Source organism: Homarus americanus, unplaced genomic scaffold, assembly GCF_018991925.1.
Source record: "Homarus americanus isolate GMGI-L3 unplaced genomic scaffold, GMGI_Hamer_2.0 scaffold14467, whole genome shotgun sequence".
NCBI classification, from domain to species: domain Eukaryota; kingdom Metazoa; phylum Arthropoda; class Malacostraca; order Decapoda; family Nephropidae; genus Homarus; species Homarus americanus.
This window is the reverse complement of record NW_024733734.1, coordinates 7,242,625-7,266,345: the sequence shown is the minus strand read 5'-3', so window position 1 is coordinate 7,266,345 and position 23,721 is coordinate 7,242,625. Positions and strand designations below refer to the sequence as shown.

General features: G+C 44.4%; 2 protein-coding genes across 2 annotated transcripts in view; one reads left to right on the top strand and one right to left on the bottom strand.

The window, feature by feature from the left end:
- LOC121869892 (skin secretory protein xP2-like) overlaps positions 1 to 1,866 on the top strand; it is a 6,698-nt gene extending 4,832 nt beyond the window's left edge. Inside the window, exons 2-3 of the mRNA XM_042371458.1 lie at positions 50 to 685; positions 1,018 to 1,866. Coding sequence (XP_042227392.1) covers positions 50 to 685; positions 1,018 to 1,866 — 1,485 coding nt within the window. The remainder of the gene's footprint in view (positions 1 to 49; positions 686 to 1,017) is intronic.
- A 2,153-nt stretch (positions 1,867 to 4,019) lies between these two features.
- Positions 4,020 to 23,343, bottom strand: LOC121869891 (elastin-like). The gene is made up of 2 exons (XM_042371457.1): positions 23,257 to 23,343; positions 4,020 to 5,378 (listed from the first exon to the last, which is right to left on the bottom strand). Exons 1-2 carry the CDS (start codon positions 23,341 to 23,343, stop codon positions 4,020 to 4,022), a joined length of 1,446 nt encoding a protein of 481 aa, XP_042227391.1.
- Between the last annotated feature and the right edge of the window lie 378 nt (positions 23,344 to 23,721).

The following is a 23,721-nucleotide window of genomic DNA, read 5'->3' as shown; positions in this document are numbered from 1 at the left end:
TAAGAAAGGTTATGATAAATTTGAATATGTCGTGTATCCTCCATTGGAGTTGTTCGACTTCAAAATATTCTTTGCAAAAGAATCGTTCAATACAGAAACGTTGACAAATTTGCATAATTTTTGTGCCAAGTCGCTGGCAAGTCTCGCCAAGCGCCTGGCCCCCTGCCCCCATGTAGATGACCCTCCCAAGGCGGTCACCGAAGGGGACGCTCCCCACGCGGTCGCCGAAGGGGACGCTTCCCAGGTGGTTGCCGGAGGGGACACTCCCCAGGCCGTCGCCGAAGAGGACGCTCCCCAGTCCGTCGCCGAAGGGGACGCTCCCCAGGCCGTCGCCGAAGGGGACGCTTCCCAGGCCGTCGCCGAAGGGGATGCTTCCCAGGCCGTCGCTGAAGGGGACGCTTCCCAGGCCGTCGCTGAAGGGGACACCCCACAGGTCGCTGAAGGGGACGCCCCCCAGGACGTCGCCGAAGGAGACGCCTCCCAGGCCGTCGCCGAGAACGTCCTCCAGGCCGTCGCCGAAGGAGACGCCTCCCAGGCCGTCGTCGAGGACGTCCTCCAGGCAGTCGCCGAAGAGGACGTCGCCGAAGAGGACGCTCCCCAGGCTGTCACCGAAGTGGACGCTCCCCAGGAGGTCACCGAAGGGGACGCTCCCCAGGCGGTCACCGAAGTGGACGCTCCCCAGGAGGTCACCGAAGGGGACGCTCCCCAGGAGGTCACCGAAGGGGACACTCCTCAGGAGGTCACCGAAGGGGACGCTCCCCAGGAGGTCACCGAAGTGGACGCTCCCCAGGAGGTCACCGAAGGGGACGCTCCCCAGGAGGTCACCGAAGGCCCCAGGAGGTCACCAGCGGACGTCACTCCCAGGAGGGTCACCAGTGGAATGCCCCAGGAGGTCACCGAAGGATGCCCCAGAGGTCGAAGCGACACCCCCAGGGAGGTTCACTGGAAGGATTGCCCCTGCAGGAGGCCTGGCCTGGCGGATTGCTCCCAGGAGGTCACTGAAGCGGACGTTCCCAGGGAGGCCTTGAAGGGACGCCCCGCAGGGAGGTCACCAAGCGGACGCTCCTGCGGTCACCTGGGCGGACGCCCCAGGAGGTCACCGAAGGGGACGCTCCCCAGGAGGTCACCGAAGGGGACGCTCCCCAGGAGGTCACCGAAGTGGGCGCTCCCCAGGAGGTCACCGAAGGGGACGCTCCCCAGGAGGTCACCGAAGTGGACGCTCCCCAGGCGGTCACCGAAGGGGACGCTCCCCAGGCGGTCACCGAAGGGGACGCTACCCAGGCGGTCACCGAAGGGAACGCTCCCCAGGCGGTCACCGAAGGGGACGCATCCCAGGCGGTCAACGAAGGGGACACTCCCCAGGCGGTCACCGAAGGGGACGCTCCCCAGGCGGTCACCGAAGGGGACGCTACCCAGGAGGTCACCGAAGGGGACGCTCCCCAGGCGGTCACCGAAAGGGACGCTCCCCAGGCGGTCACCAAAGAGGAAGCTCCCCAGGCTGTCACCGGAGGGAAAGCTCCCCGGGTAGTGCCCCGTAGAGCTGCTGTCCAAAAGCCCCGGGCCAATAAACCAACTCACCAGGCCAAGAATACCATGGTCCCAGGGGCCCAAGGTAATCTAAAATCAAAGGCTGAGCACGCACCAAACAGAGTGGCAGAAGCCCGTAAAGCTGCTGCCCAACAGGCCCGGGCCAATAAACCAACTCACCAGGCCAAGATTACCTTGGTCCCAGGGGCCCAAGGTAATCTAAAATCAAAGGCTGAGCACGCACCAAACAGAGTGGCAGAAGCCCGTAAAGCTGCTGCCCAACAGGCCCGGGCCATGGTCAAGGCTCGCCGGTTGAAAACAGCTGTAAAACAAAAGTGATGACTAATCCCCATTGTTTTATTTATTTGTTTGTTTTTGTTTAAACTAAAAATAAAGTATAAATTAATATTATTTATATTATTACTCCACAAATAACTTATAAAGCAACTTCTGCATGTAGCTCTTACTGCACTTACTTATATCACATATATACAGGACTGGTATTACCTGGGTATAAATTACACTTTAAAATAGCCCAACTCTCTCACACCCAAAACACTAGCCCTGCTTTTCTGTCTTGCTGTCCTGGCATTCATATCGTAACTACACATCATCACTAAAGTTTACATAGTCACTACACAGTTCATAGCATCATGCCATATCATCACTATAGTTCACTTTACAACTACACAGTTCATAACATCATTACACATCACTATACTTCACATCACCACTAAAAAGTTCAAAGCATCAAGACACATCATCATTATCGTTCACATCATCACTACATAGTTCATTGCATCATGACACATCATCACTGCATAGTTTATAGCATAAAGACACATTATTACTATATAGTTCACATCATCATTACACAGTTCATAGCATCAAGACACGTCATCCCTAAAGTTCACATCATCACTACACAATTTATAGCATCAAGACACATCATTTTAGTTCTCATCATTACTACACAGTTCTTAGCATCATGACACATCATCACTATAGTTCACATCAACACTGCACAGTTCTTAGCATCATGACACATCATCACTATAGTTCACATCATCACTACACAGTTCATAGCATCATGACACATCATCATTATAGTTCACATCAACACTACACAGTTCATAGCATCATGGCACATCATCACTATAGTTCACATCATCACTACACAATTCATAGCAACCTGACACATTGTTCACATCATCACTACACAGTTCATAGCATCATGACACATCATCACTATAGTTCACCTCATCACTACACAATTCATAGCATGACACATCATCACTATAGTTCACATCATCACTACACAATTCATAGCATGACACATCATCACTATAGTTCACATCATCTCTACACAGTTCATAGCATCATGACACATCATCACTACAGTTCACATCATCAATACACAGTTCATAGCATCATGACACATCATCACTATAGTTCACATCATCACTACACAATTCATAGCATCCTGACACATTGTTCACATCATCACTACACAGTTCATAGCATCATGACACATCATCACTATAGTTCACCTCATCACTACACAATTCATAGCATGACACATCATCACTATAGTTCACATCATCACTACACAGTTCATAGCATCATGACACATCATCACTATAGTTCACATCATCACTACACAGTTCATAGCATCATGACACATCATCACTATAGTTCACATCCTCACTCCACAGTTCATTGCATCATGACACATCATCACTATAGTTCACGTCATCACTACACAGTTCATAGCATCATGACACATCATTTCTTTAGTTCACATCATCACTACACAGTTCATAGCATAACAGCATATCATTACTAAGTTTACTTCCTCACTACACATAAATCACGACACATAACTCCACAGTTCATAGCATCATGACACATCATCACTATAGTTCACATCATCACTACACAGTTCATAGCATCACTTAGCTCTGTAGTAATTGGGAGGCTCTTACTACATTTATTCACAGATGCCTGAGGTGCCTGTGGCACCTCGGGTGCCTGTATCATATTTCTATAAAACTTAATTTTATTGTACAAAATGGTTGATATACACAAAAGATTTTTACAAGAATCCGTTAGCCAACTCAGTCGCATGGACGACGAGTTAGCTGAGGCGCACAAAAATATAAGTGCTATCAAAATAGTGGGCTTCGGTGTTAGTGTCGAGATACCCCCCAACACAAACCTCAAACTTTGTGTTGGATAAAATAAAAGATTTGGAAGTCCTCAGAAACCACAATAGAACCATTGTGGAAGCATGCGTCTACCTCCGATAGAAGGTAAGCAAGCTAAAATATATCCCAGACAATGGCGTAATGTATTATTTTTCCGCCCTGTGCGGAAAACAAACTAAGAAAGGTTATGATAAATTTGAATATGTCGTGTATCCTCCATTGGAGTTGTTCGACTTCAAAATATTCTTTACAAAAGACTTGTTTAATACAGAAACGTTGAAAAAGTTACACAATTTTTGTGCTAACTCGCTGGCGAGTATCGCCAAGCGCCTGGCCCCCTGCCCCCATGTAGATGACGCTCCCATGGTGGTCACCAAAGGGGACGCTCCCCACGCGGTCGCCGAAAGGGACGCTTCCCAGGTGGTCGCCGAAGGGGATGCTCCCCAGGCCGTCGCCGAAGAGGACACTCCCCAGCTCGTCGCCGAAGGGGACGTTCCCCAGGCCGTCGCCGAAGAGGACGCTCCCCAGGCCGTCGCCGAAGGTGACTCTCCCCAGGCCGTCGCCGAAGAGGACGCTCCCCAGGCCGTCGCCGAAGAGGACGCTCTCCAGGCCGTCGCCGAAGAGGACGCTCCTCAGGCTGTCGCCGAAGAGGACGCTCCCCAGGCCGTCGCTGAAGGGGACGCTACCCAGGCCGTCGCCCAAGGGGACGCTCCCCAGGCCGTCGCCGAAGGGGACGCTCTCCAGGCCGTCGCCGAATGGGACGCTCCCCAGGCCGTCGCCGAAGGGGACGCTCTCCAGGCCGTCGCCGAATGGGACGCTCCCCAGGCCGTCGCCGAAGGGGACGCTTCCCAGGCCGTCGCCAAAGGGGACGCTCCCCAGGCCGTCGCCGAAGGGGACGCTCCCCAGGCCGTCGCCGAAGGGGACGCTCCCCAGGCCGTCGCCGAAGGGGACGCTCTCCAGGCCGTCGCCGAATAGGACGCTCCCCAGGCCGTCGCCGAAGGGGACGCTTCCCAGGCCGTCGCCGAAGGGGAAGCCCCACAGGTCGCCGAACGGGACGCCCTCCAGGCCGTCGCCGAAGGAGACGCCTCCCAGGCCGTCGCCGAAGGAGACGCCTCTCAGGCCGTCGCCGAAGGGGACGTCCCCCAGGCGGTAGCCGAAGAGGATGCTCCCCAGGTGGTCGCCGAAAAGGACGTTCCCCAGGTGGTCGCCGAAGAGTACGTTCCCAAGGCGGTCACCGAAGGGGATGCTCCCCAGGAAGTCACCGAAGGGGACGCCCCCCCGGCTATCGCCGAGGGGGAATCTCCCCAGGTGGTCACCGAAGGGGACGCCCCCCAGGCCATCGCCGAGGGGGACGCTCCCCAGGAGGTCACCGAAGGGGACGCTTCCCAGGCGGTCACCGAAGGGGACGCTCCCCAGGCGGTCACCGAAGGGGACGCTCCCCAGAAGGTCGCCGAATGGGACGCTCACCAGGCCATCGCCGAGAGGGACACTCCCCAGGCGGTCACCAAAGAGGAAGCTCCCCAGGCTGTCACCGGAGGGAAAGCTCCCCGGGTAGTGCCCTGTAGAGCTGCTGTCCAAAAGCCCTGGGCCAATAAACCAACTCACCAGGCCAAGAATACCTTGGTCCCATGGGCCCAAGGTAATCTAAAATCAAAGGCTGAGCACGCACCAAACAGAGTGGCAGAAGCCCGTAAAGCTGCTGCCCAACAGGGCCGGGCCATGGTCAAGGCTCGCCGGTTGAAAACAGCTATAAAACAAAAGTGATGACTAATCCCCGTTGTTTTATTTATTTGTTTATGTTTTTGTGTAAACTAAAAATAAAGTATAAATTAATATTATTTGTATTATCACTCCACAAATATCTTATAAAGCAACTCCTGCATACAGCTCTTACTGCACTTACTTATATCACACACCCAATCCTTTTTCCGTCACTTTCCCTTTCCAGTCTCCCTCTAACTCTTTTGTTTTGTTTTTGTTTACCATCAACAAGACACAATACAGTACCGTTCCATCATTCCCTCTCCGACAATTCCTTCACACGCGTTCAGATTGTTGACAGAATTTCCTAGACACTTTGGTAAACAAGTGGGATTTTAACCTCAATTTGTACGGATTTTTATGTTTTTTTTTTTTAGTTTTAGTTGTATAATAGAATTTTATTTGTTTGTTAATGTTGTTGTTGTTATTTGTCAAGAGAAATAGTTATAGATTTTGTTTGCTTGTTCATGTTGTTGTTATTTGTCAAGAGAAATAGTTATATATTTTTTTGTTTGTTAATGTTATTGGTATTTGTTAACATAATTTTAGAGTTTACTATTGAGAAGTTAAGTTTATTATATGATTCAAGAATATATGTCAGATATGGTCAGGTTTTCCAGGGAATTTTGGCTTCATGTGTACAGTATATTTGGGTTCTGTTTGTTACTCTCTGTTCCCTTCCCTTCCCATTATTTGAGTGAGGGAAAAGAGGGAAAGGGGAGGTTAGGATAGGATAGTAAAATTAGGTTAGGTCACCTTCCTCATCTACTTCCTCTTTTTTCCTCTTTTCTTCCCTCATCTTCATCCTCTTTCTTCCCTCCTCCATGTCCCTTTCCTCTGACTTACCCTCTCTTTCTCCCTTTTCTTCCCTCATCTTTCTCCCCTTTCTTCCCTCTCAGCACTACTCTTTGTCCCCTCATCTTTTTTTCTCTCATCTACCTCTTTTCTTCCTCTTTCTTCCCTCATCTTCCTCCTCTTCCCCTTTCTCCAAGCTCTTTGTCACCAGTCTATCTTTACCTAAGAGTTCACAGACATACACACAGGAAAAAAACTTTACTCTGAGAGTGTGAATATATTGTCCTGGAGAACGGGTGATTTTTGGAGAACGTAAGGACGAGAGAGAGAGAGAGAGAGAGAGAGAGAGAGGGGAGGAGATGGAAATGAGAAGGGGGGATGAGAGAGAGAGAGAGAGAGAGGAGAAGAGGATAAATAGAGAAAGATTTATGAAGATGGGATGAGAAAAATGATGAGAATGAGAAGTGTGAAGAAGAGAGAGAGGGGATGAAGAAAAAAGGGGAATAGAAGAAGAGAGATTACATTAAAGATAATGCAGTGGTTCTCAACTTTTCCATTTACGTGACACCAACTTCACCGGTATCTTGTCAAAATCTCTGGTTCACCCATGATAAAACCCTGCCTCCCCCATGATAAACCCTGCCTCCCCCATGATAAACCCTGTCTCCCCATGATAAAACACTGCCTCCCCATGATAAAAACCCTGTCTCCCCCATGATAAAACATTGCCTCCCTCCATGATAAAAACCCTGCCTCCCCATGATAAAACCCTGTCTCCCCATGATAAAACACTGCCTCCCCCATGATAAAACCCTGTTTCCCCCATGATAAAACCCTGTTTCCCCCATGATAAAACCCTGCCTCCCCCATGATAAAACACTGCCTCCCCCATGATAAAACCCTGCCTCCCCCATGATAAAACAAAACCCCACTTTTTCCAAGGATTATACATGAACGTCTACATAGAGTTTAGTATTATGTTTAAACAATGATGGAAAACGTTAAGGAATTTATAAGTTGTATTGATTTTGTTAAGAATAATTTGTCTTGCTAAATTGGATAAGAAAAATGAGATGATGATTTAGTTATTAGTGGCACTTGTTTCTACTCTGCACTGTCTGCATTCTGGCACTGTTTCTCCTCTGGCACTGGGACATGACGAAGTGGCTGTGACGGTATAAAACAGTGACACGGAAAGAGCAAGACATTGACAGATGACAGTGACGTAACAGATCATTAGAGCGAAGCCTGTGGTCGTGGTTCACTGGCCAACATACCACCAACCTGAAGAATTGCCTCGAGTTGAAGACGATTTGTTTTCCTTCGTGTTTACAGCCATGCGAGAGAGACTTCCTCACAGAGATACGTAGAGGGAATGGGGCAGTAGAGATATTTAATTAGGTATTTTATATTCTGTCATCACTTTAACCCTGAAGGAATCCAAATACAGATACCTGATTAAATTCTACCTTGATTAACATTACTTTCCTCTCAGACTAAATGATAACAGAGGATTATCTTTAAAGTGGGTAAATATTAATTAAATTTAATCTCTAATTTATCCACACGTTGTGAAATAAGTTGAGCGATGATGTAAGCAACGACATATTTTTTTATTTTATTTTTTTTTTCGGGATTCGTAATTGTTATTTGTATACCTGTGTCCCTCCTTGACCTACACCTTCTCGCCCCACCGGTTGAGATACACTGGAGCGTCACTCACTGTGCTGTGTTGTGTTTACCTGGTGGTGGTTATAGAATTACTTGGGATGATTTGTGTGTTGCTCTCTCTCTCTCTCTCTCTCTCTCTCTCTCTCTCTCTCTCTCTCTCTCTCTCTCTCTCTCTCTCTCTCTCTCTCTCTCTCTCTCTTGCTCTCTCTCTCCCCCTCTCTCTATATATATGTCTCTTATCTATCTATCTAGCTTTATCCACCTTGTCATCTGTCCATAATTATCTAATTTTGTCTCCACACCCTCCACGTCTTTCTATGTTTTTCCAGCTATCTCTTTTATTCTTTATTCCACTTCAAATTTATCATGTGTGTGTGTGTGTGTGTGTGTGTGTGTGTGTGTGTGTGTGTGTGTGTGATAGTTGTTCAGTTGTTGTTGCTGTTTTTAACAATTGAGTACAAATAAAACATTCATACGTGACAATAAAATATTAATACGAACTATTTTTTCCTATTAATGACCAGTTATTGAATCAACTTATTTTTAGCTGTGTGAAAATAGTGACGCAACATACATACATATATACATAAATATATACATACATCCATACATACATAGAAAAACTAACATTATTTATATATTCATTACCACAATTGACTTTACTCCCATTAAATTAGACAAAAAAAAAAAAAAACACGACACAAAAAAAAAAAATCGCCCCTCCTGATAAACAATGGCACTTTCATTTGTTTTCCATCAGTGACTAGAAAAAAATAACCAAAACACATTACCGGATATTATTTACCTCAGCGTCGAAATAATTAAAAGCTTAAATTAGGTTAATTGCTTTCGAGAGCGTTTTTTTTCAATCTGGATTTAGAAACGGATTCATGTGTTCCCCGTTTCTGAGTGTGGAATCCGGATCGACAGTGTAAAATTTTATAGATCTTGAATTAATTTTGTCTTCTTAGTGGTCGTTTTTAGTTATATAGGAAAGTAAGAGGTTGTATATTTAAGTATATTTGGGTATATTTATTAAATTTGTAAGTAAGAGGTGAAGTTGTAGATTGTTTTGGGGGGTATTCGGTGTTTTGTGTCTCTCTCTCTCTCTCTCTCTCTCTCTCTCTCTCTCTCTCTCCAGCACATCACCCACGCACCTTACCTTCCCACCCACCCTCTCACATACCTGTCCCTCCCACACTCCTTGCCCTCCCACCCACCGTGCCCTCCCACACACCTTGCCCTCCCACAGTCAACTCCGATAACTGTCCATACTGAATAAAACATGAGCTCTTGCCCACCCCCACACGTACCCTTGTCCAGCCTCGTCCCTCAGAATGTCATGAATCATCAAGTCTCAGGAAAATAGAAGACTCTCTGATGACGGAATCTCTCAAGCGAAAAGGAGAGACGGGGAAAAAAATTTGTTTGAGTCTTAATAGAATGTCACTCGGGTAAAGACTGAAAGATGGTTGTTAGTTTGGTTTGAGGGAGGGGGGGGGAGGTGGTTGGGTAGGAGGGAAGTGGGGGTTGTGGTTGGGTAGGAGGGATGTGGGGGTTGTGGTTGGGTAGGAGGGATGTGGTGGTGGTGATGGTGGTGGTTGTGGAGGTAATGGTAGCAGTGATGACGTTGTTTTAGTAATTTTTAGTTTATTTAGAGAGACAGAGAGAGTGGGAGACAGACAGAGAGTGAGTAGGAGAGAGACAGGATGATAGACAGACAGGCAAGTAAACAGAAAGTGAGACTCTCTAACACTCTATGTTTACTTGTCTGTCTGTCTTTCTGTCTGTCTGTCTCATGCACTCTGGGAGAGACAGACAGACAAACAGACAGACGGATTTTTTTAGTTTAACAAATTTATTGGCAGAGCTTGTAGTACAGTTTGCCTATTCTGAGTAATTCAGTCCGGTCTTGACACTGAGGGTGGTATCACTTCTCACTGCCACGCAGGACAGAGGTTCATACACAAAGGAATACATCATATTCATTAACAGCTATAAATGTATAGAGGTCAGATTCATATGGGTAATGTCACTGTTCACTGCCATGCAGGACAGAGGTTCGTACGCAAAGAGTTGCATCATATTAATTGACAGTACATATACATATATGTAAACACACACACACACACACACATATACATACATATACATATATACATACACATATACATGTACATGTACATACACACACGCACACATACATACATATACGTCGGTCAGATTCATGTGGGTAATGTCACTTTTCACTGCCATACAGGACAGAGGTTCGTACACAAAGAATGCATCATATTCATTGACACTATATATAGGTCAGATTCATGTGGGTAATGCCACTGTTCACTGCCACGCAGGACAGAGGTTCGTACACAAAGAAGGAAATACATCATATTCATTAGCAGTATATATAGGTCAGTGGATCACATACATTGGAGTCATATTCTAATTGAAGACTAATCAGTGTGGGCTAGCAAATTTGGGATAAACAGCAAGAATGTCCTCAAGCACACCCGATTCAATGAAGTAATTACATAGTTCAAGATACAATAAGTCAGGTGGCCTGAAGTCTTTGACAGTATCACATTCAGTAATATAGTGTTCAAGTGTATGCTTTAAAGGTTTATCACAAAGTTTACATGCTGAGTGTTCCGGTATGGGTACAGCGTTACTAACTTGCCAGATGTGTCTGTATCCTAGCCTAATTCTGACAAAGATCGACTGAGAAACAGAGTGAGAGAGAGAGAGAGAGAGAGAGGCAGGCGGACTAACAAACAGTAAAACAAACAAGAAAACGGTGAGACAGACAGACAGACAGACAAAGTAGAAAACAAATTCAAATATCTCTCTTTATTCCCTTAAGCATTTCCCATTTACCCTTACACACACCAAAAGAAAACATCCAACATTTATTATTGTCTCTGGAGAACAAACTAAAGAGACAAATAAACTTGGTGAAGAGGATAAAACAAAAAAATACTAATAAAATTATCTTATATAATTGTTCCATTGATTGAAAGTTATTTTTTTCCCGAGACTCGATACCTTGATTGTTTTGATGATTGTATTTTGTTTGTTTGTCTGACAGAGTTGTGGCTTTTCACGACTCTATGAATGGTATTTATATTTAATTTACTTTATGTCTAAATTTTTAACTATATACTAAACATTATGTTCTGAAGTCTGAAATCTAACCTTCAAACTCTATATTTTAATTCCGGGAGGAGACGTGAAGAACAAACATCATTAAATCTTGCACACTCTCTCGCATGGGTCGACCAGGGTCACCCACCACCAGCGTCAGTGTCTCACCCACTGCCAAACACCACTCCACGTTCAGGTGACCCTCTGACCTGACCTGTGTGTGTGTATGTGTGTGTGTTTGACCTTCTGTACGTGGAATAAAACAGTATTTTGACCTATACTTGAGAGAATTGAATAATGATGACAATGTGACCTCACTGCTAAGCACGACGACACTCCCTGAGGACCTAACCTGACCTGACCTTTCGCACGAGTTATCTAAGGGTTACAGAGAATAAACAGCATTTTGACCAATTTGAGACTTAGGGTATAATGACTACCAGATGTCTCCACCAGCTTATATGCCGTTATTTTCTAAAGAAGGGGAGTTTTTTATCCAGTTTAAGTTAAGCTTGGCGATTAATCTGTATTCTTGCACTAAGCTTAAAGTCTTGTACTAAGCGAGGTTATATCTCGTGCTTGTGAGACCTCACTTGGATTTCGCAGTTCAATTCTGGTCACCGTACTACAGAATGGATATAGAATCCCTAGAAAGCATACAGAGGAGAATGACAAGACTAATCCCGGGCATTAGGAACCTTGAGTGCAGAGGCACGTTAAAGCTTCTTAATTAGCACTCCCTCGAGAGACATAGAGTGAGGGGCGATATGATCGAGGTGTATAAATGGAAGTCAGGGCTGAACAAAGGTGATATAACAAAGGTACTCAAAGTATCCAATCAGGAGCGAACTCGAGGTAGGTAAACATTAGTTTGGAAATAGAGTAGTGGATGAGTGGAACAAGTTACCAAACATCATCAATAACTCGAACACGCTGGGTATATGAGCAATAAGGGTTGGTTGTAAACGGGGCTGCCTATTATGGGCCAATAAGCCCGCTGCAGTTTCCTCCATTTGTATGTTCTTATGATTCTTGTATTAAACTTGAATTCTTGTATTAAGCTTTATTCTTCTATTAAGCTTTATTCTTGTATTAAGCTTGATTCTTGTACTAAGTATGATTTTTATACTACTCCTGATATTGTACTAAGCTTGTTCTTGTATTAAGCTTGATTCTTTTATGAAGCTTGATTCTTGTACTAAGCTTGATTATTGTACTAAGCTTGAGTCTGTACTAAACTTGATTCGTACTAATAAAGATTTTTGTACTTTTCTTGATTTTTATACTAAACTTGATTCTTGTACCAAGCTTGGTTCTTATTCTAAGTTTAATTTCTTTTTCATTGTTAATATCATTCAACTCGTAATGACGGAAGTGGAGGCAAAAATTAAACATAGATTTGAATGATTTTAACAGTACTCCATAATAAAGCTTAGGCAGGTATTAGCACCCACCCCACCCTACCCACCCCACCCCACCCCACCCCACCCACTTAGTTTCTTATACACGTCTTACTAATCAATTTACTACCATTTCAACATCACCAAAATCGTTTCCAATCAGTAAATGGAGACTTGAATGCTTTTAAGGATATTGAATAGGGAATCTTAAGCCGGTGTTAGTGAGGGTTATTTCCAGGTGCTAAAAGGCAGTGTCTATTTTGTAGGTACTGTAGTGGTGGGAGATTAGATAGATAGATAAATAGATAGATGGATAGATATAGACGACGATAAAGAAGAAGAGAGAGTATGACGATCATCCAGCTATGATACGATGATATGAGTGAGTTCTGAGACGACTCGAAAGGCCGATGCGGGACCAGCAGGAGCGTCCACAGCTGTGACACGTGTGGAAGGCTACATCTAGTGCGGGAGGGGTACTTGGACAGGGCTTTTTGTGGTAAAAACATAAATAGGATGAGGGTGTGTTTGCCGGGAGCTGGGGTGAGGGATATAGTTGACAGGATGGACAACATCTTGTCTGGTAATGGGAACAAACCCATTATCAGCCTCAGTGCAGGAGGCAATGATATTGGCCGGTGTAGGAGTGAAGAGCTTCTTGATAAGTTCAAGACAGTTATAGATCGCATTAGGACTAAGGGAGGGATCCCTATCATATGTGGTGTCCTGCCTAGAAGGAGAGTTAGCAATGAATGGTTGTCAAGGGCAGTTGGTGTCAACGGCCGTCTTGATGGATATTGCAAGTCAATATCAGCCCCATTCATTGACAACTGGGACAACTTCTACGGCAGAAGGGACCTTTATGCTAGGGATGGGGTACACCTATCTCGGGAAGGGGTGGCAACCCTGGCGGGGTCTCTAGAGGGGGCAGTTCAAAAGATATCGAAGTCTTTAAACTGCTAGGGGAACATATGGGCACGGGGATGGGGGAGACCGCAGCGGGAGCCGGTAAACAAAGTGAAAGATTACAGGGAAATAGTGTTAGGAATGATGACAAAACTAAATTAGACAGGGAGGTTAAACCTAAACGCGGTAAAGGGAGGACTCAGAACATGACTAACTTAAATGTCTACTACGCGAACAGTAGAAGTATGAGAAACAAAATGGATGATATTAGGGCCTTGGTATGTACCTAAAAAATCGATATGATAGCATTCACTGAAACATGGATCAACCTAGACTCACGTGAGTTACCTGTCGAATACCAAATTGCGGATTACAAATTGTTCCATACCGATAGGCCGTCCAGGAAAGGAGGCGGAGTAGCCATCTATGTCAGGGATAATCTGAAGTGCGAAATAAATAAGGAAATAAAAACTGAGCGGAATACAGAAACAATTTGGATAGAATTAATCGACGGTAGGGAAAAATTAATAATAGGAGTAATATATAGACCTCCCAATCTTGATAGAGTTAATGAGCGACTTATCTGGGATGAAATGCGCAGGGCTTCCATACACAACAAAGTCTGTATAGTAGGCGATTTTAACCTTGGCCAAATAGATTGGACTGACCTTACGGGTAACTCAGTATCAGAGGATTTCCTCGAAACAATCCAGGACTGTTTCCTAAGTCAACATATAACTCGATTTAGTTCTGTCGAACAGAGAAAACCTCATTAGCAATGTCGAGGTAGGGAACGAACTTACAAACAGTGATCACAAAGAAATTAGATTCCAGTTACATTTTCAGGTCAGACGTAAAGGGAATTCCATTAAAGTCCCAGATTTCAGAAGGGCAAACTTTGATAGTTTAAAGAGGCAGCTGAGAGATGGGGTGTCACGCTTGGATGTGAACCTGACAGATGACACCGACCTGATAACGAGATCTGAGATTGTCGAGTTCCACGACAATTTGAATAATGAGTTACTTAATGCACAAAGGCAGAACATACCATACAAAAAACTCAGATCAGACAACAATGACCCTAAATGGATAAATAATTATTTAAAGAACATTATTGGCCAAAGGAAAGCTATAGGTAGAAGGATAAATTGTGGCGAAACTTACCTCCGGGAGTATTATAAGGTATTGGCCGTTAGGGTGAAGACCGAGATAAGAAAAGCCAAGAGGAACTTTGAACTGAAGATAGCAGGGGAGGCGAAAACAAACCCGAAAGGATTCTACCAAATGTATCAAACTAAAAGACGAGATAAGATTGGACAGATACGTTCAGATACCGGCGAGCTAACTGATAACGACAGAGAAATGAGCAATAATCTGAATAAATATTTTTCAACAGTTTTCACCACCGAAAATATAAACATGATACCCGAGGCACCGACTCTATTCAGAGATAGTGAAGAAAACAAATTAAGCGAGATAGTAGTGACTAGTAACCATGTTAATAAGCAAATAGACAAACTGAAGCCTAATAAGTCACCTGGTCCCGATGAGATATTTGCCAGAGTATTAAAGGTATGTAAGGATGAGCTTAGTATGCCCTTAGCAAAGTTGTTTAACATGTCATGAAAAACAGGTGTAGTACCAGAATCCTGGAGGATAGCAAATGTAATACCGATTTTCAAGGGGGATAGATCACTATCCTCTAACTACCGCCCAATCAGTCAAACATCAATAGTAGGTAAATTACTAGAATCAATTATTTCAAACTCTATTCGAAACCACCTGGAGAAGCACAAATTGATCAATGATTCCCAACATGGCTTCACATGCGGGCGTTCATGTCTAACTAATCTGTTAACATTCTTTTCAACAGTTTTCGAATGGGTGGACGAGGGGCACAATTATGATGTGGTATATCTCGACTTTAGCAAAGCCTTCGACAGAGCACCCCACGAAAGACTAATTAGAAAGGTAGAAGCGCATGGCATCAAAGGTAATATCCTTAAATGGATTAGGGCGTGGTTACGGGACAGGAAACAGCGAGTGAGCATAAACGGCATTAAATCGCATTGGAGCAACGTCACTAGTGGAGTTCCCCAAGGCTCAGTACTTGGACCATTATTATTTATTATATACATAAACCGTTAAACGACATAGATATCGGCATAGACAGCAACATAAGTAAATTTGCTGATGACACTGAAATAGGACGTGTAATTAAATCTGACGAGGACTCTGCAAAACTACAGGAAGATCTAAACAAATTTTTCGAATGGTCAGAAAAATGGCAGATGAAATTCAATGTGGACAAATGTAAAGTACTCAGTATTGGAGATGTAAACAGGGAAACCAGTTACCAGATGAACAACGATGCCATTGTGGAATCTGACTGCGAGAGAGATTTAGGAGTAATGATAAGTAGGAATCTTAAGCCAAGTAAAGAATGTGTTTTTGCTCGTAACAAGGCTAATAAAGTACTTGGGTTCATATAAAGGAGTGTTAGTTACAAGACTAGCGAGGTCATCTTAAAATTATATCTAGCGCTTGTGAGACCTCACCTGGATTACGCAGTTCAGTTCTGGTCACCGTATTACAGAATGGATATAGAATCATTGGAAAGAATCCAGAGGAGAATGACAAGACTAATCCCGGGCATTAGGAACCTTGAATACAGAGACAGGTTAAAGCATCTTTATTTGCACTCCCTCGAGAGACGTAGAGTGAGGGGCGACATGATAGAGGTGTATAAATGGAAGTCAGGGTTAAACAAAGGGGACATTACGAAGTTACTCAAACTATCCAACCAGGAGCGAACTCGTAACAATGGTTTTAAATTAGACAAATTTAGATTTCGGCGTGAAATAGGTAAACACTGGTTTGGAAATAGAGTAGTGGATGAATGGAACAAGTTACCAAATATCATTATTAACTCGAATATGCTGGATAGCTTCAAACATAGGTTGGATGCTTATATGAGCAATAGGGGTTGGGTATAAACGGGACTGCCCAGTTTGGGTCAATAGGCCCGCTGCAGTTTCCTCCATTCTTATGTTCTTATGTTAATAGCTAAATTAAATAACAGTCTTGTGATGGAGTCTTACAAATGAACTTATTGTGTATAATAACATAGTAGTGAACATATTGTGTATAGTAACATAGTAGTGAACATATTGTGTATAGTAACATAGTAGTGAACATATTGTGTATAGTAACATAGTAGTGAACATATTGTGTATAGTAACATAGTAGTGAACATATTGTTTATAATATCATAGTAGTGAACATATTGTGTATAGTACCATGTAGTAAAAATAATGCACACACACACACACACACACACACACACACACACACACTCTCTCTCTCTCTCTCTCTCTCTAGTTACATTCTCGACCTGGTATTCATAAGTTCCTCTTTACAATTTGCATAATGTTTTTTTAAGTGAGTGTAACGTTGTTTGTATGTATATTACTTCCTTAAGTCATTATGTAAAGGAAGAGAACAGTTAAGTGGGGAGGAGGGGAGGAAGAGAGGAGGAGGAGGTTGAGGAGACGAGGTTGAGGAGGTTGAGGAGACGAGGTTGAGGAGGGTGGGGGAGGAGAGGTGGAAGGATGGATGAGGGGGAGAAGTGTAGGGAAGAGTAGGAAGAAGAGGAGGGTGAGGGGTGAGGGAGTGGAAGGTGTGGGAAAGGGAAGAAAAGGAGGAGGAAGAGGAGGGGAGGGAAAGAAAGGTGAGGAGGGTGAAGGGAAGAGGTGTGTCTGTAGTTGTGAGGAAGGGAAAGGGAAGAAGGGAGGGAAGGGGAGGGTGAGGGGAGAGAGGTGTTGGGGTTTTATAATGGAAAGGGAGGGAGGAGAGGGAAGAGGCAGGGAAAACTTGGGTGGCTGGAGGGAGGATTGGAGGGAAGATGGAGGAAAGGGAAGGATAAAGGATAATCAGTGTCGAGAGAGGAAGGAGGGAGGAAGGAGGAAGAAATTTTAAACCTACGAATTACTCAGATGCTTTTAAGACCATGGTGACTGTCTTAAGGGGTAGAGAATATACCTTGTCACGACTTCTCAATAGACCAGAAACCAAGCAACCATTTGTCGAATTACTCAGATGCTTTTAAGACCATGGTGACTGTCTTAAGGGGTAGAGAATATACCTTGTCACGACTTCTCAATAGACCAGAAACCATTAGCAACCATTATGTCAGGCTAGAGACTCTTATTATCTATTCATCAATGGTGACTTAAACCTATTAGTGTCATTATTTGTGGAACACAGCCTCTCACTGCCTAAATCAGTGGTGTTTATTCGACCATTAGTGCCATCGTCCCCTTTATCTTTTTATTATCTTTATTGTCATCTTGGTCTCTCTCTTTCCTTCTTTCTCTTTTCCTCGTATAATGAGTGAAAACTCGTAGGGGTTATTAGTTGTAGGATAAAGACTGAGGAAAGTTTGGTAGCGTGGCCGGCTAGTTACTTTGACTTGGTATTACAGTATATTCTTGGGGGCTCTTCAAACACATTCTTGGGGGGGGGGCTCTCTAAACACCAACTTCAGGGTACAGCTTAATGACACAGACACATCAATAGATCATTATATTTATGTTACTAAACAATGACTCTCGGATAACAAACATGAAATGGATCCACTTCCCACCATAAGTAACTCACCCTAAGGATCGCTCTGACAATGACTCACGTGTTACCTGAGGGAGGCCCAGCGGCTGGGGGATGTCTGCAGGTGCTGCTGGACTGTCTCCTGCGGGAGACTGCTACCTGGAGACTCGGTGCTGGGGAGGGAAGTCTCCCTCTGGGAAGGAACTGTCGGCCTCTTCCCTATTACAGGCTCCTTATATTGGCGATGACAAGCCGGAAGATGTCGTCACTAATCTGGGCGTGTCTGGCCAGGTGACAGGTGTACTGGCTGGAGGGTAGCTTTTTGAGTAACACGGTCATGACGCCGGGTTAGCTAATGACGCGGCGGTGAGAACTCTGGATCATTGCGGCCGTGACCCCTCTTGGGTCAGGTCACAATCTTGGGTTCTAATCTCACTTTAATTACGAAGGGTGGGTCAACTTACGAGGGTGTACACCTGCTCATCCACTTACTGTTATACGTGCTGTTCTTCTCTGGGCTGTAAGCTGTGGTCTGATAAACAATCATTACACCTCCCGCCAAGACCAAAGCTTCCATACCAGAGAACTGATGACACCTGTAGACAGTAATATCATGTGCAGTAACAAGAATAGCCCCTGAGGTGATAATGCATTCTCACATTTTACATTGAATAACCTCATAGATGCTGGTATGTATGTTTTCTAATGACTTGGTTTGATCTGACAAAACTAACTAAACTCGTTATTTTGTTCGTCTTAAATTAGTTTTGTCTTTTTGCTCTCCTTGTTGTTGTTCTTCTTCTTCTTCTTTCTCTTCTTCTTCCCTGGTTTTATATCGTATTTTGTCTTGTTTGTTGGTTAATTTGCTGATGTTCTGTCCCTTCTTCTTTTCTTTATCCGCCTTTCTTCTCCTCTTCCTCTTTCTTCCGTTCCTTCTTCATCTCCGTCTTTTTCCCATTTTATTTCTCTTTACTTATCCTATGTCTTGTTCTTCCTCTTTCTCTTCCTCATACTCCTTCTATCCTCCTTCCTTGTTCTCCATTTCATCATCCTCCACTTCCCTCCTCCCTACTTCTTTGTTTCCCTCCTCTTCCTCCTCTATCTTTCTATTCCTTCTCTCTCTTCCTCCTTTATGCCTACTTACTCCCCCTTCTCCCCCCTCTACCCCTCCTCCTCCCCCCTGTCTCCCTCTTCTTCCTCCATCCCCTTCCTTCCTCCTCCCCTTCTCCCTCCTCCATCCCCCTTCTTCCTCTCCCTGTCTCCAATATCTCAGTCCTGGCAGTAGTTCCCGCTGGTCACTTTGTAATTAACACCAGGTAGGTCTTAACCTTTGGAGTGGGAAGTTGGATACAGTTACTCTCTAGGAATACAGGGAACAGAGACCCTCAGTAAGGATACAGGATAAAGAAAACCTTCCTTCCTTCTCCTTCCCTTCCTTCCTTGGCACCGGGGTAGCTGCCAGGATCCTGGACAGGCGGTGATGTCACATGCTGGAGAAGGAGGCCTGCTCACCCCTGACGGAGAGAAAGTGGGAAGCGAAATGAGCATTAAGATAAGAAGGAGAGTGGGAGATGTAGGTAAGAGAGGAGGGAAGGGAAGAAGAGGAAGGGCGGTAAAGGAGAAATAAAGGAAGATAGCCTGGAGTTTCCTTCCCCAATTCCACACAAGGACATCGCCTGGTGGGTAGCACCTGATAAAATGTTCTGCCCCATGGTTCGCTTCTTGCACTGACAGTTATTATTCTCTTTGTATACAGATTTTCCTCTCAACTCTCGGGCGCACGATATTTGAAACACTATTCCCTTTGACTCTGAGCACCAACGCCTCGCCCACAGGGCGTTCATTTTCTTGCTCAAAATAAGGTCATACTCCAGAAGCTGGACTCACTCACCTAGTATATTTCAGCCTCTAAACAAATGGTGCTGTGGTATGTCTTTATAACCTGAACGAGGGCAATTTTTCTGTCAGAACGTAGTTTTTTATGCCTCGGTCAGAATTTCAGCAATTAATATTTAGAAAGCGCAACGTAACTCAATTAAACCTAACTTAAACCTTGAGTACGATGAATTAACCTCTTGAGTACCACTTCATAACCCCCTGAGTACGTGAATTAACCCTACTGACTACGATGAATTAACGTCTTGAGTACGACTTCATAACCCCCTAAGTACGTGAATTAACCCTACTGAGTACGATGAATTAACCTCTTGAGTACCACTTCATAACCCCCTAAGTACGTGAATTAACCCTACTGAGTACGATGAATTAACCTCTTGAGTACCACTTCATAACCCCCTAAGTACGTAATGAACTCACTTAGAGTACAGACGAAATTTCAACTTTGAGTACGACTTACAACCCCCAAGTATGAATTAACCTGCACGAGTACGATGAATTAACGTCTTGAGTACCACTTCATAACCCCCTAAGTACGTGAATTAACCCAACTGAGTACGATGAATTAACCTCTTGAGTACCACTTCATAACCCCCTGAGTACGTGAATTAACCCTACTGAGTACGATGAATTAACCTCTTGAGTACGACTTCATAACCCCCTAAGTACGTGAATTAACCCTACTGAGTACGATGAATTAACCTCTTGAGTACGACTTCATAACCCCCTAAGTACGTGAATTAACCCAACTGAGTACGATGAATTAACCTCTTGAGTACGACTTCATAACCCCCTAAGTACGTGAATTAACCCAACTGAGTACGATGAATTAACGTCTTGAATACGATGTCTTAAAGAAGTCGGTTTTGTGTAAATTTCTGTCTAACTTAATTAGACGTGGAACCTGAGTGAGACACAGGCAGACAGTTAGACAGACAGAAAAACAGACAGACAGGGACAGGCAGAGAGAAAGACAGATAAACAGAGAGAAAGAGAATTAGAAAGACAGACAGACAGACAAGCAGAAATAGAGAGAGAGAGAGACAGTGCATGAGAGACAGAGAATGTGTGAGAGAAAAAGAGAGAGAAAATGCATGAAAGACAGAAAGTGTGTATGAGAGAGATACTAGAGACGTGTTTTTGGTAAGGTGTATTATGTTAGTGACGAAGCTGAAGGCAAACTGGGCTAACTTTTTCAGTACTTGGGGGGGGGGGTGATTCCTGTTGTGCTGAGGACGGCCATGTGACCTCAGCCAAGGCTAAACTGAGCTAAAACCATCCTGAGCTAAGGTCAACCTGAGCTAAGGTCATCCTGAGCCATGGCCATCCTCATTCAACCAAGGTCATCCTCACTCAGCCAAGGCCATCCTCACTCAGCCAAGGGCATCCTCACTCACCCAAGGCCATCCTCATTCAACCAAGGTCATCCTCACTCAGCTAAGGCCAACCTCAGCTCAGCCAAGGGCATCCTCACTCAGCCAAGGCCATCCTCATTCAACCAAGGCCATCCTCACTCAGCCAAGGTCATCCTCACTCAGCTAAGGCCAACCTCAGCTCAGCCTCGTGGTGGAACAAGATTTGGTGATAGATGGACGTTTTGTTTATTTATTTATTTATGTTTTAGATAAACAGAGATTATTTACCTATTGTCTGTAAACCTATAGAATGATAATTTATATTTTGAATATATATAAATAAAGAATTGATCCTAGTTTCCATAAAGCTACTCAATAATATTTCCAGTTTGTATTAGAGACACAGAATTTTCCATTTTCCATAAACTTGTAAACTATAATAGACCTATTCGGTAATGACCTTTCACCACTGAATATATAGTCACCCCTTTAACGAACCAATATAAACCTGACACAGAAAACGTATTTTAGAATGTAAACAAAACACGACCAGCTGATTAGCGCAGCGCCCTCTATACACAGGGGCTAAAAATAGTTCATTACTGAGATTCATTTACTCATTTACACTCATAATGGGAGCTTAAAATACCCGTTTGTTTGTGATGGTTGGGTGGGGGCGGTGAGTTGCATGGGAGACAGAGAGAGAGAGAGTGTGAGAGATAGAGAGAGAAGGGGGTGGGGGATGGCATAATGGGATATTCTTTCACGCGAGATGACCAATCTTGTGGGTGATGGGAGGCGTTGAGGGAGAGAAAAGAAAATAAAGTGAGAGAGAAAGAGAGAGAGAATATGACCCGTTCTTCGGTCACTAGATATTAAGGACACAATTGTTTTTCTCCTGTAACAAACACCACTTTATGCTGGTAGTTCCCATCCTTCTACCAAGAGGGGAAAAATATACCCAAACAAGAATACGAATAAAAGTAAAAGATAAAGAAAATGAGATAATAAACACAGGAAGAAAAAGAGAGAAGTAATAAAGGTGATGATAAGAAAAACTCAACCATCTCTCTCTCTCTCTCTCTCTCTCTCTCTCTCTCTCTCTCTCTCTCTCTCTCTCTAGTATGGTGATCCAAGAATATTTATATAGTTCATCTCCTATTGCTTTAGATTCACCCATTACCATCCACCCATCACCATCACCATCCACCCATCACCACCATCACCCACCATCACCCATCACCATCATTCTGTTTGACCTTCATGTACACCGTCGCTTCCTGGAATCTACCCACATAACAAGGTACATACTAACACAAACAATAATATATAATAAGGCTTACGACCCACACGTTCCACAACCCCATGACCCACGACCCAAGAATCAGGAAACACGAACCCATAACTCACGACCCAAGACCCACGACTCACGGCCCACGACCTAGAAATCAGGAAACACGAACCCATAACTCACGACCCATGACCCATGACCCACGATTCATAACCCACGGCCAGGAAACACGACCATAACTCACGACCCAGAAACCACGACCAAATGATCTAGGAACCAGGAAACACGACCCATAACTCACGACCCACGATCCATAGCCCACGACCCACTGCCCGCGACCCAAGACCCACGACCCATTTTCCCCTCCTGTAGACTGGTGAAGTGAGTCTCGACCATCTGTCTCAAGTGTTTCCTCAACAACAAGTGTAAGAGGGTAAAAATTGGCGTAGAAATTGATCTGAGATTCTAGTGTAATTGGTGAGTGAGTGAGTGAGTCAGTCAGTCAGTCAGTTAGTCAGTGAGTCATACTGTCATTCAGTGAGTTATACAGTCAGTCAGTCAGCCAGTTAGTCAGTCAGTCAGTCAGTCAATGAGTCATAGCATGCAGTCAGTCAGTGAGTCATACAGTCAAATGTAAGTCATACAGTCAGTAAATCAGTCAGTCAGTCAACCAGTTACCCAAAAGCTACTGTAACACTCACATAGCTCAGTGATTCTTGACCTGACTCGTTGCCACCCTGCTGACCACATCCTTGAGGCCACCACTCGAATCCCAGGAAGGCGTCCATCTTGAGGGGCAGCCGGGTTTCCCTCTCATCCCACTCCCTCTCTCCCTCACCCCCTCCCTCACCCTCTCCCCTCCCAACCCCCTTCATCTTCGTATTCTCTCCCTCTCTCCCTTTCATATATTTTCTCTCCCTTCTTTTCCTATCTCTCTCTCCTTTCTCTCCTATTTTCTTCTTCTTCTCCTCCTTCTACTTCTTCTTATCTCTCTTTCCTTCCCTCTCATCATCCCTTCGTCCTTCTCTCGCCTTTCTTCCCTTTCTCCTTCTCTCTTTCTACTTCCCCCTCTCTTCCTCCCTCCCACCTTGTATCTCCCTCACAACACAACGTCATCTCTCAATACCTCACCTCACCTCTCAACACCTCACCTCACCTCTCAACAC

Bases quoted from the DNA above. Each gene is read 5' to 3' on its own strand.
- LOC121869891 (XM_042371457.1), bottom strand. From the start codon at position 23,343: ATGGACGCCTTCCTGGGATTCGAGTGGTGGCCTCAAGGATGTGGTCAG. The intron at 5,379-23,256 runs GTGAGTGTTACA...CTTTGATTTTAG, and splicing joins GTCAAGAATCACTGAGCTAT to ATTACCTTGGGCCCATGGGA.